Here is a 13,479-nt window from a genome sequence, read left to right on the forward strand (position 1 = left end):
AAGCAATCCTGTAATTTTTCCTGTTTTCCTGCTTAACCTTGTGATATAAAGTGGCATGACTTTGACCAGCATTGCCCTCAGGAATTTATTATTACCGGACAAGTGGAGAATCGCCACTCTCCCAGCCGAAAATAATCACGTTGTAAGCAGGCTGCTGTTCCAGACAGGCATCTGTTCTTGGATGACAGGGCACCTAGCCCCGCTTGCCAGGCGTCTCGTGGTTGTATGTAATTTTCATATCTCTGTGGGGATAGATCAGTGGATCTCGGCATTACTTTTCTCATAAAAATATACCAGCACAGTATTAGCGTTTGTTCAAATGTTTATACGCAACAGTTGAACTGGAATTGGTTACTAATTCAACACCAAGAAAAATTTAGAGTTGCTTCGTCTTTACCCATCAATTATAGGGAACTGGGGGGTATGGAACATCTCGATACAGCGTCCCCAAATAGTTAACAGGATGTGCCAACACACAGTAAAACAAGTTGTGAACTGATTTCACTATTTTAATGGCTTCTGGACAAGAGAAAGCGTTCCCTCTCGTTTCAACTGCAGAAATAATAGTTTTTCCCTTTCTATCCTAACAGTTGTGAGGTACCGATGTGCATTGCTAAGTTGCTGACAGGAAAAAAGAAAGCCGTCACTGCAGCTTCAGCACACCCGATGAATTTGTGTGCGGCTAAGGACCATTACTCACACCTACGGAAGGCCTGACAGCAAGAAGTGCTGTTTCACTTGCAAAGAAAACGAAGAAGTAACATCGGTGGCCCACCACCCCTCCTTAGCTCGGTCCATTGAGAGGTTCAGAAGGCAAATCCGGCACACGCAGGTTGCCGTCCCTGAGACCTCCGCACCGTTTCAGCTGAAAGCTGGGAACCAGCTGAGGAACGAGTTCCCCCAGCGGGCCTTTAAGCCAAAATCAGCCCTCGTTTGGGCGGCGCTCGGCGGCTGCCCGGCCCGGTCCCGCCCCGTCTCCATGGCGCGGGGCCGGCGGGGCTGCCGTCAGGCGCCGCTTTGCGACAGCGGCAGCCGCTCGCCGCGCCGGGCCGGGCCGGGCCGGGCCCCGGGAGCCGCCGCCGCCCCCGCCGCGCAGGTGAGTGCGGGGCCGCCGGCACCCCCCCGCCGGCCCCCCCCGTCCGGCGGGGCTGCTCCGCGGGCGCTGCGGGGCGGGCACCGCCGGGGCCGGGGCCGGGGCCGGGGCGGGCTTCGCAGCCCCCGGGGGGTGCGGGGGTGCGGGCGCCGGGCGCGGTGTGTCAGCAGCCCGGCGCCACGGGGCCCTGCGGCCGCCCTCCGGAGGCAGCCCCGGGCGCCGCTGAGGACCTGCAGCGCCGGCTGCCGTCGCCTCTTCTCGTTTTCCAGCCGTCCGTGGGTACGCGGGGCCGGGTTCTCCCTTCCCCGTCGTTTTTTGTGCGGGGACAGCCGGCGTTACCTTCACGTTGAGCGCTCTGAAATCCGGCGTTTACGGCCCTCTGCTCGGCTGGGGCAGGCGTTCTCCTGTCATTGGGCCGCGGCTGCCGCTGTTACCCCGTAAAGCTTAGGGAGCGCTTCTCCGTAACCGCCTGCTTTCCTCTCGGTTAATCTCTGTTTGGGAAGACAGGTTGGTAGTTGTCCTGTCGAATTTGGCTTTGATCTGGGTGCGCCGGGAAGGTCTGGCAGCGGCGTTTACAATACTGGTGTGTAGGTGACGGCGGTACGCCGTGGCTAAGCGGGGGGGCAGAGCTCGGTGCCGAGGGGAGCGCGGGGTGCAGGTGCAGAGGCGACGTGCCGCCCGCCGCACTGCAGCGGGAGCCGGCCTGGGAGCCAGCCTGGGAGCCGGGCCCTGGCTGCCCGCTGCGGGGACAGGCCCGGCCGGCGGAGAAAGGAAGGCCAGGTGCCCCCAGGTTTGTCATCCCCAACCAGCACGACGTGACCGATAGTCAGTTTCGCTGGTTAGTACCTGGGTTGCAGTTCCCCAGCGCGTCAGGTAACCGCAGCGCGGCTAACAGTTTGGCCAGGCTGAAAATAGTGGGTTGGTTCCCTCCCGCAGATACGCTTGGCTCGGCTGTAATGAGCAGGGCTGGCGAGGTCAGCGTGAATATTCATGGCAGGAAACACGAGTGTGCTGTGTTTGCCAAAGCAGGGCCTTTGAAAAGTCCTTGCGCCTCTCGGATATGTACAGATACCTCAGTTCTCCTTGACAGCTGCTTTATTTTTCTCTTGTCTTGAAATGGGTACAGTTAATTATCAGAACGAATGCACTTGACAGCTTAATTAGCCAGCTGCTGTCCTGCTTTCCGTGTATATTTGCGTGTGCATGCCTGTCCAGGAGGGTGGCGTTACAGCTGCCGGCGTGCTGTCCTTGTGCTAGGCTGGTTTCCCGACTTGGCTGTCATCGTGACAAGTCTGTGTCTTGGTTGTGCTGTACAGCACTGAGCCCATTCCCCACCTGTTTACTCGCCGTGCTCTCTTAGTGAAAAATGACGTTTTTTAATGCTTCTTTTTATAAAGACAGTGAGCAGTGTTGCAGTAATTCCATTGTGTTTGCAAAGCAGAACTTTGAGCGTGGATAAAATACAGGCATCGTTCTCCAAGTTTTGAGTTTAGTGCTTGCCCGATGCAAGCTGGAATGATAGTGGTTTGTTGCATGTGTCAAACTGAACGAACTCAGCAGGTAGATCTTTTTAAGGTGTTTTGTATCATGCACACGTGGTCCAAAATTTCTTGGACGAAAAAAAAATAGGGATTCATTTACTGTAAAAGCATTAGCCTTTAAAAAGCTTTCTCAGGCTTCTCGGGTGGCTTTACAAAGAGGAAACTGCGCTCTAAGCAGCATGCTGGCCTCCCGTGATGGCACAGATGACTGTCGCGGAGGATGAGGAAGAGCAGTGGGTGTTACCTCGGCTGGAGCCAGCCTCTGACACGGATTCCCGAGGAGTTTCCGTGCGCTCTGGTAGGCGGCAGCAAGGCGAAAGCCTCCTTCGGGAGGAGAGGTTGGTAACCGGAGGGTTGTGCACGGCGAGGACGGGACGCGGTGCTGGGCAGCGCCTGTAGCTGACCCATTTTGTGCCGGGCTTCGGGGAATGTCACCTCCCGAGGTGCCTTCCACCCTCAGCTGTTCTGTGGTTTTGTTAGGTTGATGGTAGGTTAGGAACGCAGAAATACTTTGTATTTGATCCCCTTACAGTGAGTCAGAACTAATTCCCAAAGCCCCTGAGCGCTCCTGACAGACCTGAAACAAGCGAGATTTTAACTAGGAAATGTTACTGAGCCTTTGTGTTTAATAACAGAGTGGTTTGTTTATTTACTTTAAAGTGCGAATGTTTCAGTATTTGGGTTCTGGCAGGGAAATGTTTCTGTGACTGGGTAAAGCACTGGATTTTCTTCTCCCCACTTCATCCATCCCTTTTTTCTTTCATCTCCAAGTATTAAATGGAAAAGGTCATTTGTAATAAAACTAATATCAGATTTCATGAAATGCATTGGGTGATTCAAATGGAAGCCATGCAGTACTAGGAGGGAGCCCCGCCATAAATGTGATTGCCCTCATGTAAATGGCTTTAGGTGTTCCAGTGGTGTTACAATGCTTAGCCGGTGTCTATTTGAATGAAGGATTCTGTACGTGTGAAAAATACTAGGCGTAAAAATCGCTGTTCACTTGAAAATACGCAACCCGTTTCGAAGGTTTGTGCTGGTGTCATGGATGGCAGCCATCTCTGTACTCACTGGTGACAAATCTGGTTAATAACAGAATTTAAATTCCGCTGAAAATACAGAAAAATGACATTAACGTGCGGTAAACATTGATGGGGAAGGAATGATTTATTCTGAACCTTTCTAGTTGCTTTGTTTGCACATACGCACAGTTAGGTTTGTTTAAAAGCAGATGTTCATTTGGCAGCCCTTAGTGCTTCGCTGTGGAGCTGCTGTGTACTGAGAGCAGACCTGATGAAGACATAGTCGGCTCGTCGGTGCAGTTTCTGACAGATTCTGGTAGCATCCACACGTGTCCTAAGATCGAGCCTTTCTCTGCGCGTGCTTTATTTGAAATAAATATCGTTTGCAAGTGGAAGTCGCTCACCAGCTGCACGGCTTCCTACCCTGAATTACTTCTGTTTGGGTGCTGCTGTGTCTGTAAAACCCTTATCATGGTCGCTCTCTCGGGGTGAATGGCTTAGCTCTTGAGTCTTGCGAGGTGCAGTGACATCTCTAGCTTCTTAGGGCTGGAAGTTGTGGGAAAGCTTGCACAACTTGCAAGTAAGCTGAAGTTTCAGAAGCAGCTTGCATGCAGATGGAGGAAGGTTTGTGGATTTTTCTGCCTGTCTTTTGTGGTCGCTTAGAAGGATAAAAGTACAGGCCAAGGCTGGACAGGCAGAAATGCCAACCAGTTTTGAGAATACTGGAATTGGTTTCCGAGCGTGAATTGTGACAGAAAGTAATAACCCAGATTAAGTAATAATTTGTCTTTTCCCACGTCCCCGCATCTCTGTATTTATTGCCTCTGACAGAGGTAGTTTGAAAGTGAAGCCAGGTAACTTAGAGATGTTTTTATGTGCATGCACGATAACACGAGATCGTTCTGGTTTTGCGTGTCTGGAGGGAGGAACCAGGGGTTCTGGCACGTGCGCAGGTGGCAGGGAACAGCCTGAAGATCCCGATGGAGACACGGGTGGCAAGCACGGAGACCTTCACTCAGTTCGATGTCTCCGATTCCCCTTCCAGTTCAGATTCCCGGTTCTCACTTCTGCAGAAATTGTAGGCAGTACAAATAACTAAAACACGGGGTTTTCATTCGTACTGCCTCACTGCATGCTTGCTGAGCGTTTGTCAATAAGCACAGAGCTTATTCGCTGCTGTAGTTTGTCGTCACTGATGTAAAAAAAATATATATATCGATTGTTACAGCCATAAGTGAGGTTGGGTTTTTGCAGGGGGTGTATTTGGTGTTGGGTGATGACAGAGAACTGTTGTTCTGCGTGGTCCGAGTTCTGCAGCCGTTGAAATGAGCCTGTGGTGCTTCCTGAAAATGAAGTTTTTAATGAAGGCTTTGCGATACCATAATAAAAAACTAGAAGGAAAGAGGTAGCTTCGCTTTTTGCTCTTTCTCCCCGAGGGGTTGGTCGTAAATGCTCTAAGAATTATTTTTCCTCTCTTACCTAAAAGTTTGGAAATGTGGGTATTTGTAAGCCTTTAAAAAGCGTCTTGGTGGTAATGTTTGCAGTGCTTTCTCTCATGTTCGTCTGCATGGAAAGTATAAAGTATATTAAGTTCCTTCTATATTATTACTTACACTTTTGACCGTTGCGTTATGTTACGCAGCTATGCACCTTTTGGTAAGGTCACTGTATCCTTTGCATCTTTTAAAATTATTTTACAGTTCCATATTGTCATCACCCAGGCTGGGAACAATTGATTCAGCATTGCATAACAATTAACACTGTGGTTACGGGCGTCTTTTGCAAATACTAATTGCCAGGTAGCTTCTAGTGTGCCATAAGAGAGTAGGGGCTCGATCGGTGGTCTGTATCTATATGTGTTTATTAAGTAACGGCTCTTAAGTAGTTTTTAATAACTGTAGTCCGATGGGATGCAATGTGCGTGATGCATTTTCCATGGACATTACCAGGTTCAATTCCTCTGGCTGCAGGGATTGGTTGCACTCGAAATGCAGGCAGCATTTGTCAAAATTACTATAAAACTATGTTCTTGAAGAAATTTCCATGTAATGTGTATATAGGTGAGATACAGCGTTAATTTGTGTCGGACTCCGCGTTTTCGGAATAGGTCTTGTGCATGCCTTACACCTGGGTCATACCAATGATAAGTGAATGTAACTTTAACCCCACCAGTTTCATTCGTGAAGTTCATGCCAGGCTCTTCTGACAGAAGAGTAGTTTTGGGAAGTGCACAGCGATCCATGGGAAGCCCCAGAGCCTATTTTTGACAACGGGTCCTTGGGCTTGCAAAAGAAGAACTCTACCAGTCGGGCCTATCTTATCAAAAGTATCTTTTGCAAGTATCTTCTTTTGTGAGAAATCAAACTAGCGAGGTATAACACTAACCCATTTCCCTGTATTTTTCAGGTGACCATTTCATTATGTTACTCAATCCCTATATGAAGGTGAACATGTTCCCCAGTGAGGGGAGAGAGAATTGGGTGCCAGGTGAAGAAATGGCACACCCGCCGATAAGTGATATTTATCGTTTTGCTTAAATTGGCAGGTGTGAGAGCAAAATGGCAGGAAACAGCCTGGTGCTGCCCATTGTTCTCTGGGGTCGGAAGGCTCCCACCCACTGCATATCAACGCTGCTGCTAATGGATGACGTGTCCATGATCGTCACGGGCTGTCATGACGGACAGATATGTCTCTGGGACCTCTCTCTAGATTTAGAGGTAAGCCTCTGCGTGATTTTTAACTTTCTATGTGCTTTAAGTGTGTATCTTTGTTGCCAAAACAATTTTAGTCTTCGGTATTACAGTATAGTATCTATTCTGCCCTTCAGCTCTTGCTATACTCCATTCATTTATCCTTTCTTCCTCCCTTCATAAGGTGACACCTGGATGTGACGTCATGCCCCCAGTAGTGAACATTTCAGGTCAGAAAGAGGCATTTTTGCTCTCACACTCCGTTGCTGCTCCTGCAGTGATTTTTAAAAATAATTATCTCCTCTTTTCTGGAGCTACTCTAAACTTACCGTTACTTTCAAGTGTAGCTGCTTTAAATTGGGTTGTAAAAACTGATTTCAGAGATCAGAGACCTGTATTTAGAGAGAGCTCTTCAAGGTTATTTTGAATAAAATAACTGCTTTCCATGAAAACGGAATGAGGAAAAAAGGCTTGGAGCAGAGATATAGATTGATGATTGATTGATAGTTATACATATAACTATGGTATCATATGTCAGTGGCTGTTCTGGTGTTGGAATCTGCAAGTGTCTCTTTTGAATAGAATTTTGTAATTTGCCTCAGTACAAGGAGTATTGAACTCCTAGAATACATTAGAAAAATAATCATTTCTTGTAAAATACAGCATAATTCAGAAAAAAGTTGCATTGAATTCCTAACAACCTCAACATCTGAGTTACCTCCCAAAATTATGTCTAATATATTTTAAAAAAAATAGGAGAAGGCAACAATCTCTTTCTAGGATGGACAAAGGACATTTTTTTCATCTTTCATCTATGAATGGATTGTATATGAACTCATTTATAAATGTAGAGGGTTGTGAAGTTGCTTGACTGGGGGGAGAAACTGTTTTAGCAGTACAACACAGTTTGTTCTTTTGAGTCAGGCCAAAGTCCATCCGTGATTTAAAATTGTTGCTGGCATGAGTTTTATGCAAAGTGCATTTTTTCACAAATTGCCATTACAGTGTTAGGTAGAAACTGTTTTTTTCACAAAATGTAGCAGCATTCTGTGCAAACTCGAGATGATGTCCGCAGCTGTGCTAATAAAATGTGCACATATGTTAACACATTTGTATGATGTAAAAGAGAAAACTGGAATATGTGTATTCAAGGTAAGTTGTAGTGCCTTTGTTATTTCACGGTAACTCTGTGTAACGTCGCATTTTATGTCCCTGATTCTAGATTAATCCCAGAGCCCTGCTGTTTGGTCACACAGCCTCAATTACGTGTTTATCAAAGGCCTCTGCTTCCAGTGAAAAGCAGTACATAGTGAGCGCCTCGGAGAGCGGGTGAGTTTTTTTATTAACGTGCGAGGCTGTTAAATAACGGAAGCTGAGGGTAGAGGAGAGATCAGGTTGCTTCCACCTGCTTCTTTGCATTCCAACCGCTTTATCAACCAGTTCTGCCGCAGCAGGATGCTGTTGCTCGTACCGTCTGCGTTGGTTTCCACGCCTGCTCCAGAGCTTTTCCCCAGGCGGCTGAGCAGCAGGAGCTGCGGGGGAGCCGGGGTCGGTCCCTGTGTGCACAGCCCCGCTGCCACCCGGGCAGGGACGGGGAAGAGAGCCCCAGCCTAGAGGTGGCTGTGGAGAGGCCGAGCTGAAGCAGCTCCCTGCTTGTTCCCAGAGCTCCTCAAGGCCAAGCAGCTCCTTATCAAAGCTGGCCGTGAGCCTGGGCGGCCAAACCCCCGCAAGCGGGGAGGGTGCAGGCGCTGTATCCTTGTATATCTGCAGAAGTGTTCTGGCTGACCGTGCGCCAGCCCCGTCCTAGGCGCCAGCAAGCAGTTTCTAGGAAGCAGGCCATGGTCTTGTTCCTCTTACAGAGCGACTCTGGAAGGCCAGAGCTTTTTTTCTTTCCATAATTTGAGCCTAGGTTAGGTTCAGGGAGCTGAAGTAATTACTCTTGTCAGCAGGAGTCTAGAACAGCTTTTGAATTTCTAAGAAGTGTGTGAGCAATTCAGTTACAAATGAGTAGCCTGCCTCTGTGGGCTTGCATTGAGTAGGATGGGGTCATCTTTTGCTTGTCTTAGTGCAAGGTATCTCGTTATTACTGATTTTAGCATCTTCTTGAGCCTTACCAGCACAGGATAATACTACACACATGCTACTCCTTCTTAAACTAGTATAAATTCGAACATTTAGATTTGGTGTGCGTGTGTATTTTTTTATTTTTTTTTAGAAGTATGCCCTTGTGCTTTGCTTTTTCAAACTTTGCTATGAAAAGCTAAATTTTCTATTTCGGCTGTCTTTAATTAGGCAAAATATTAGACCTGAAAGTATTTCTAGAGATGATCCTTACAGAGCATGTGTCTGTTACTGAGAGTTGCTCTTTCATTCGTGTATGGAACTTGGTGTTTGACTGGCAGACCTGCTGGTATGCAAAACGAGCTATAAAAGGCAACAGAAGTTTTGGAGTCTGTTCTTGTGTTTGCTTTGTTTTTGAAGGCTGGTTACCAGAAGGTGGACCTCCAGGCTAAGGTTGATTTGATCAACTGTGGCTGAGCAAGAAATTTCTTAGCCTCTGCCTATATAAATGCAGTTGGAGAGATATAGGTCAGTTATGTATCCAAACAAACCCAGTAAGTTTATTTGACAAAGTCAGGGAACGCTGTATTTAAACAACCGTTTAACCTAGACTTTGTGAATGGAGCGTGTCAAAACTTACAATTTCTGCCTTGCAGTGATTTCAGTACTAAGTAGTCTTTTTGTTTCGGATTTAAAACGAAAAAGAAGTTTTCAGTGTGAAATTATATATCTGATGCAAAGGGAAAAAAGATGAGGCAGCAGCTGACAGATTCCGTTTTTATTAAATTTTAAAATAAAACTTTGAAAGTCAAAATGTTGGGGGAAAATACTGTAAATAGGGGGAAATGTTTCCTTATCCCTCTGAAATCTGCATTAATTCACAGAGGTAACTAATATTTTCTTATAAGGCAAGTCAGAAAAATATCTACTGATGCTATTTATAATTGGTTGTTCCGTGATTTCATGAAGAGCCAGGTGATGCTGCCAGCTCCTGCCAGCCTGGAACCTCTGAAAAACCGTCAGTGTTCACTGCCACGTGATGAAGTTCTGTTTTTCTGTGATACGCTTTTCTTGCTCACTAATGTGGAAAAGGCCAGCTAATCTTCAGACACCTTAGGGGAAGCAGTAGATGTATATAAAGATTTGAAATAGTGGTGAGAGAAATGAGAAATTCTCAGTTAAATGCTTGCATTTACTTAATATGTTGATTGCTTGTGATGTATTTTTTCATTTTGCTCATTTCCCTTTTTCTTTATAGGGCAGAACAGGCTGTGTAGATTCGAATAGAATCAACTCAAGTAGATTTTGAGTTTCCTTTACCTAAATACAACTCACATAGTCAATAATAAATGTTTCAGATTCTCCCAGCGTAAATAATTTTTTTAATCCTTGGAAGACCGAAATATTTTGGATGCGGCTGTAATCTGTCTTTTGTGTTTTAGGGAGATGTGTCTGTGGGACGTGAATGATGGGAGATGCATAGAGTTTACGAAGCTAGCCTGCACACACACTGGCATACAGGTTGGTACTCTGGGTACACTTCAGAGCTCCTACTCTGTATGGTGCAGCGTGGATAACTATAGATCAGTTATTAAAATGAGGCATGGAAAGTTGTGCAGTATCATCAAATGCCTTAGAGCTGGACGTAGGTGCTTTAATTCAGCTTTTGGGGGAAAAAGGTAATTAGAGGTCCTGGAAAGAACGGAGGAATAGGATAAAACTGAGAAGTGCTGCTGGGGGAGGTGGGAGAGGGAGGCTGACCTCGGCAGGCAGGGCTGTTACAGGCTCCTGTCCGCCACCGGGGCTGGGTGAGCTGTCCAAAGGTTGCCTCGGGAAGATAACAGCGGACGGGGGCCTCAGCAAAAAGCTCCGCACATCAGAGCCCAGTAGCATTTTTTTTAATATATAGCCAGTAGAATATATTTATGGAGTGACAGTCTTGATTAAAAATGAAGCAGTCAGTGTCTTGCATGGAGTATAACTTTTGTGTGGTGTTAATATCCGTTTAGTTCTATCAGTTCACAGTCGGGACTCAGCGTGAAGGGAGACTGTTATGCCATGGACACTATCCAGAAATTCTTGTTGTGGATGCCACCAGCCTTGAAGTTCTTTATTCTTTGTTATCAAAGATATCTCCCGACTGGATCAGCTCCATGACTATCATTAAATCCAATAGAACACAAGGTAATTGTTTCTGTTGCTTTTATTATGGCTTTGCCCCGCTGTAAGGTAATACTATTTTCAACTTCTCAAAAAAGCAATGCATACATAGTTATGTCTAGTCCCGGAAAATGTGCGGGGAGAAGACTCTTTGTGGTTTTGGTATCGTCTCTGTCGTTGTTGCATCCCATGAGAGTTTTAGCTCTGGCCAAATTTTAGTGCTTTCTCACGAGCAAAACCTAAAATGAGCACCCGGGTAGTGAAATCAGCTACAACAGGTTCCGGGCTCACCTGGTAAGTAATTCAGTTCTGTTATCTTCAGTGTGTGCATGTGCTGAAATCTGAAGGGCGAGGAGCATTCCTACAGGAAGAGTCATTTTTCTTTTGGAATAAAAGCACATTCCACTAGAGTGATAACTTGTTTTGTCTTTGAGAATTGAAAAGAGGTTTTGGAGAACGCTGTGATAGCAAGAGCCTGGAAACTGGCACGAGGCTAAAGGAAGAGGTGCAAGCACTCTAGATGCTAAGGCTGTCATTTGCATTACTAATGTGATGTGTGGCATACATCGAGATCATTTGGCACGCTAGGAATTGTGATTTTGACAAGATATATACATACCGCGAATATTCCTTGTGATTAGTAGCTTTATAAAAAGTGCTGTCATAACATTTTCAAAGCTATTATTGCAGGAGATGTGTTTAAGGAAAGTGCTGATTAAAGTACACGATAAAAAAACTGAAGACTGCAGAGAGGAACTTCTAAAAGTAATGCCAGGCAGTTTAGTGAAGAGGTATGTGGGTAGACAGAATATATAGTAGCGCATGGGTTAACATGGTCTGAAGCAATACCTGTCCACACATCTGCTTCGCTGCTAGTTTGTGTTCAGTTGCCAAGCTTTAAATTTTTGGCAGCTGTGGAGATGTGCCTCATTCAGCTTTTTCCGTTGTTGAAGCTGTTAATTTCTAAGAGTTTGAGGAACACTAAGAAAGAAGATTCTGAAGGAAAGAGACTTATCTTCAATTAAGGCTGACAGCAGTTGTAAACTGTTCCCAAAGGGCTGCTGTGGCAATGCTGAATTGCTGTCTCCACAACATCTGAGTTGCTGGAACAATGGAAAGTGAACTCTGGTTTTAAGTTCCCTGCTACTGCATTTAATTTTACTCTTTGTTTTGTAATCATTTTAATCGTGTTTGTGTTTTGTAATCAAAGCCCGGGGATTTTTGTCCTTCAGCAGAATTGCCTGGGGAAAACAGGAATTTCTAGGAAGTGACTAGCAGTAGGCGTGGGTTTGGTGGGGGGGGTTGGTTTGTGCTGGGGGGGTTGGTGTGCGTGGTTAATGAATGGAATGGATTACTTTTTCAGAGACACTGTTGGGGAACCCCCAGGCAAGGTGCTTGGGCAGCGTACAGCTAGCATACGTTCCCCATTAAGCTTCAGCAGCCTCTCAGGCCGCTGTGGGCAAAGAGCTGGGCATAAGCAAGAGGTCTTTCCTCCTACAAGAGAAACATCTTCCTTTTGGAGACAGTGACGAGACAACGCCTCGTGCCAGACAGCAGTGCTAGAAACAACTGGGGCTACCCTTCACCCTCTGCCCCCCTCTATTTAATTTGAGCCCTAGGCATTAAGAGACCGTGTCCCCACCCATAATGGGAATGAAACTTAAACACAAAACCACTGAATATGTGTATGTGCACTTCTGGCATACCAGTTTGCAAATAAACGTTTGATTTTGAAGCAAACACTTTAAGATTGTTTTGGTAAATTTCAATGTTGAGGAGCTCTCTCTTATTTTTGTACTCAGATATGCACAAGCGTGTACCAAAATGAAGACATTCTTGTATTTATCTGCCTTTTTTTCCCCCCCCAGAGGATACTGTTGTAGCAGTTTCAGTGACTGGCATCCTGAAAGTATGGATAATAACCTCTGAAGTTAGTCGCATGCAGGTAAGCTTCTGAATTAGTGACATTTCCCAAAAATCTTAAAGGACATACCACCCTCAACTGTTAACTCCCAGATTTTTTTTCCTCAAGTCCTGCTCTGATGAAGAGAGAACATCTGTTAATCCTTTTTCCTGTTCTTCCTGCTACCTGGAATATCATGGGCTTTATCTTTTTTTTTTTTTAAATATCAACAGAAATCCTAATGAAGATGTTCTTTGTTTGACTCTAACAGAACTTATTTCAAAATTAATACAGTAATTAATTTCTACAAATCTGTTTTTTTATGCATGCCATTTCATGGTTTGTGTTATGATATGCAAATATTTTGGTCTATTCAGTTTTAGTTTTTCTTCTTTAAAAGTCCTGTTCTTTCCTGAAATTATCTTTTACCTCTCACAGGCTTTTGAGATCCGAAGTAAATTTAGTAACAAAAGATTGTTTCAGTAACCTTTAGCTTTCCAAACCGATGTGAACACTGCGCTGTATGTGTAACTTTGATACAGACAAATTTTATGTTAAAGGCCTTGCAGTGGCCTTCCTTAAGGTCTTCCTTATTAGTCAGAACGTGATATTAATAAATACTTGTTTACTCTGCATAGTACAGTGAAGAGTATGAAAGTAAGAAACGCATACCTAAACAGGAGCGTAGTCTGTTTGGGATAGTGGGAACCGCGCAAGAATGAAATGTGAGCTGAATGTGCTTAGTTTCAGCTGGCTGTCTAGAAGAAAGGTAATCCACCGAGAGTGACGGTGCTAAATAGGCACCGCTAATCTGTCCAGCTGGGGAATTTGTTAGACTTAAGTGACAAAAGAGGATGCCACGTGCTCTTGCAGATCTTCTTATGAGGAATAATAGAATAAGAAATGTGACAAGGGTTTGGTTTTTCCTTAGAAGTTGGCCATCTGGCATCTTATGAAACCACGTAGTCCCTCTTCCATCACGTTTTCTGTCATGTTCTAAGGTCAGTTT

At 45.4% G+C, this 13,479-nt stretch overlaps 1 protein-coding gene across 5 annotated transcripts in view; it reads left to right on the top strand.

Annotated features, from left to right (window-relative positions):
• Window positions 1-943: 943 nt before the first annotated feature.
• Window positions 944-13,479, top strand: part of WDR7 (WD repeat domain 7) — a 114,448-nt gene continuing 101,912 nt past the window's right edge. For 3 of the 5 annotated variants that reach the window (XM_080572475.1, XM_080572478.1, XM_080572479.1), the window contains exons 1-6: window positions 944-1,096; window positions 6,202-6,373; window positions 7,569-7,675; window positions 9,850-9,928; window positions 10,417-10,591; window positions 12,436-12,512. In XM_080572475.1, coding sequence (XP_080428601.1) covers window positions 6,215-6,373; window positions 7,569-7,675; window positions 9,850-9,928; window positions 10,417-10,591; window positions 12,436-12,512 — 597 coding nt within the window. In that variant the 5' untranslated portion in view covers window positions 944-1,096; window positions 6,202-6,214. Of the gene's footprint in view, window positions 1,097-1,240; window positions 1,373-1,400; window positions 1,601-6,201; window positions 6,374-7,568; window positions 7,676-9,849; window positions 9,929-10,416; window positions 10,592-12,435; window positions 12,513-13,479 lie in introns of those variants that run through there. The other 2 variants (XM_080572477.1, XM_080572476.1) reach the window with 2 other exon arrangements.

This window comes from Anser brachyrhynchus (genome assembly GCF_964034855.1).
Source record: "Anser brachyrhynchus genome assembly, chromosome: W".
Classification (NCBI taxonomy): domain Eukaryota; kingdom Metazoa; phylum Chordata; class Aves; order Anseriformes; family Anatidae; genus Anser; species Anser brachyrhynchus.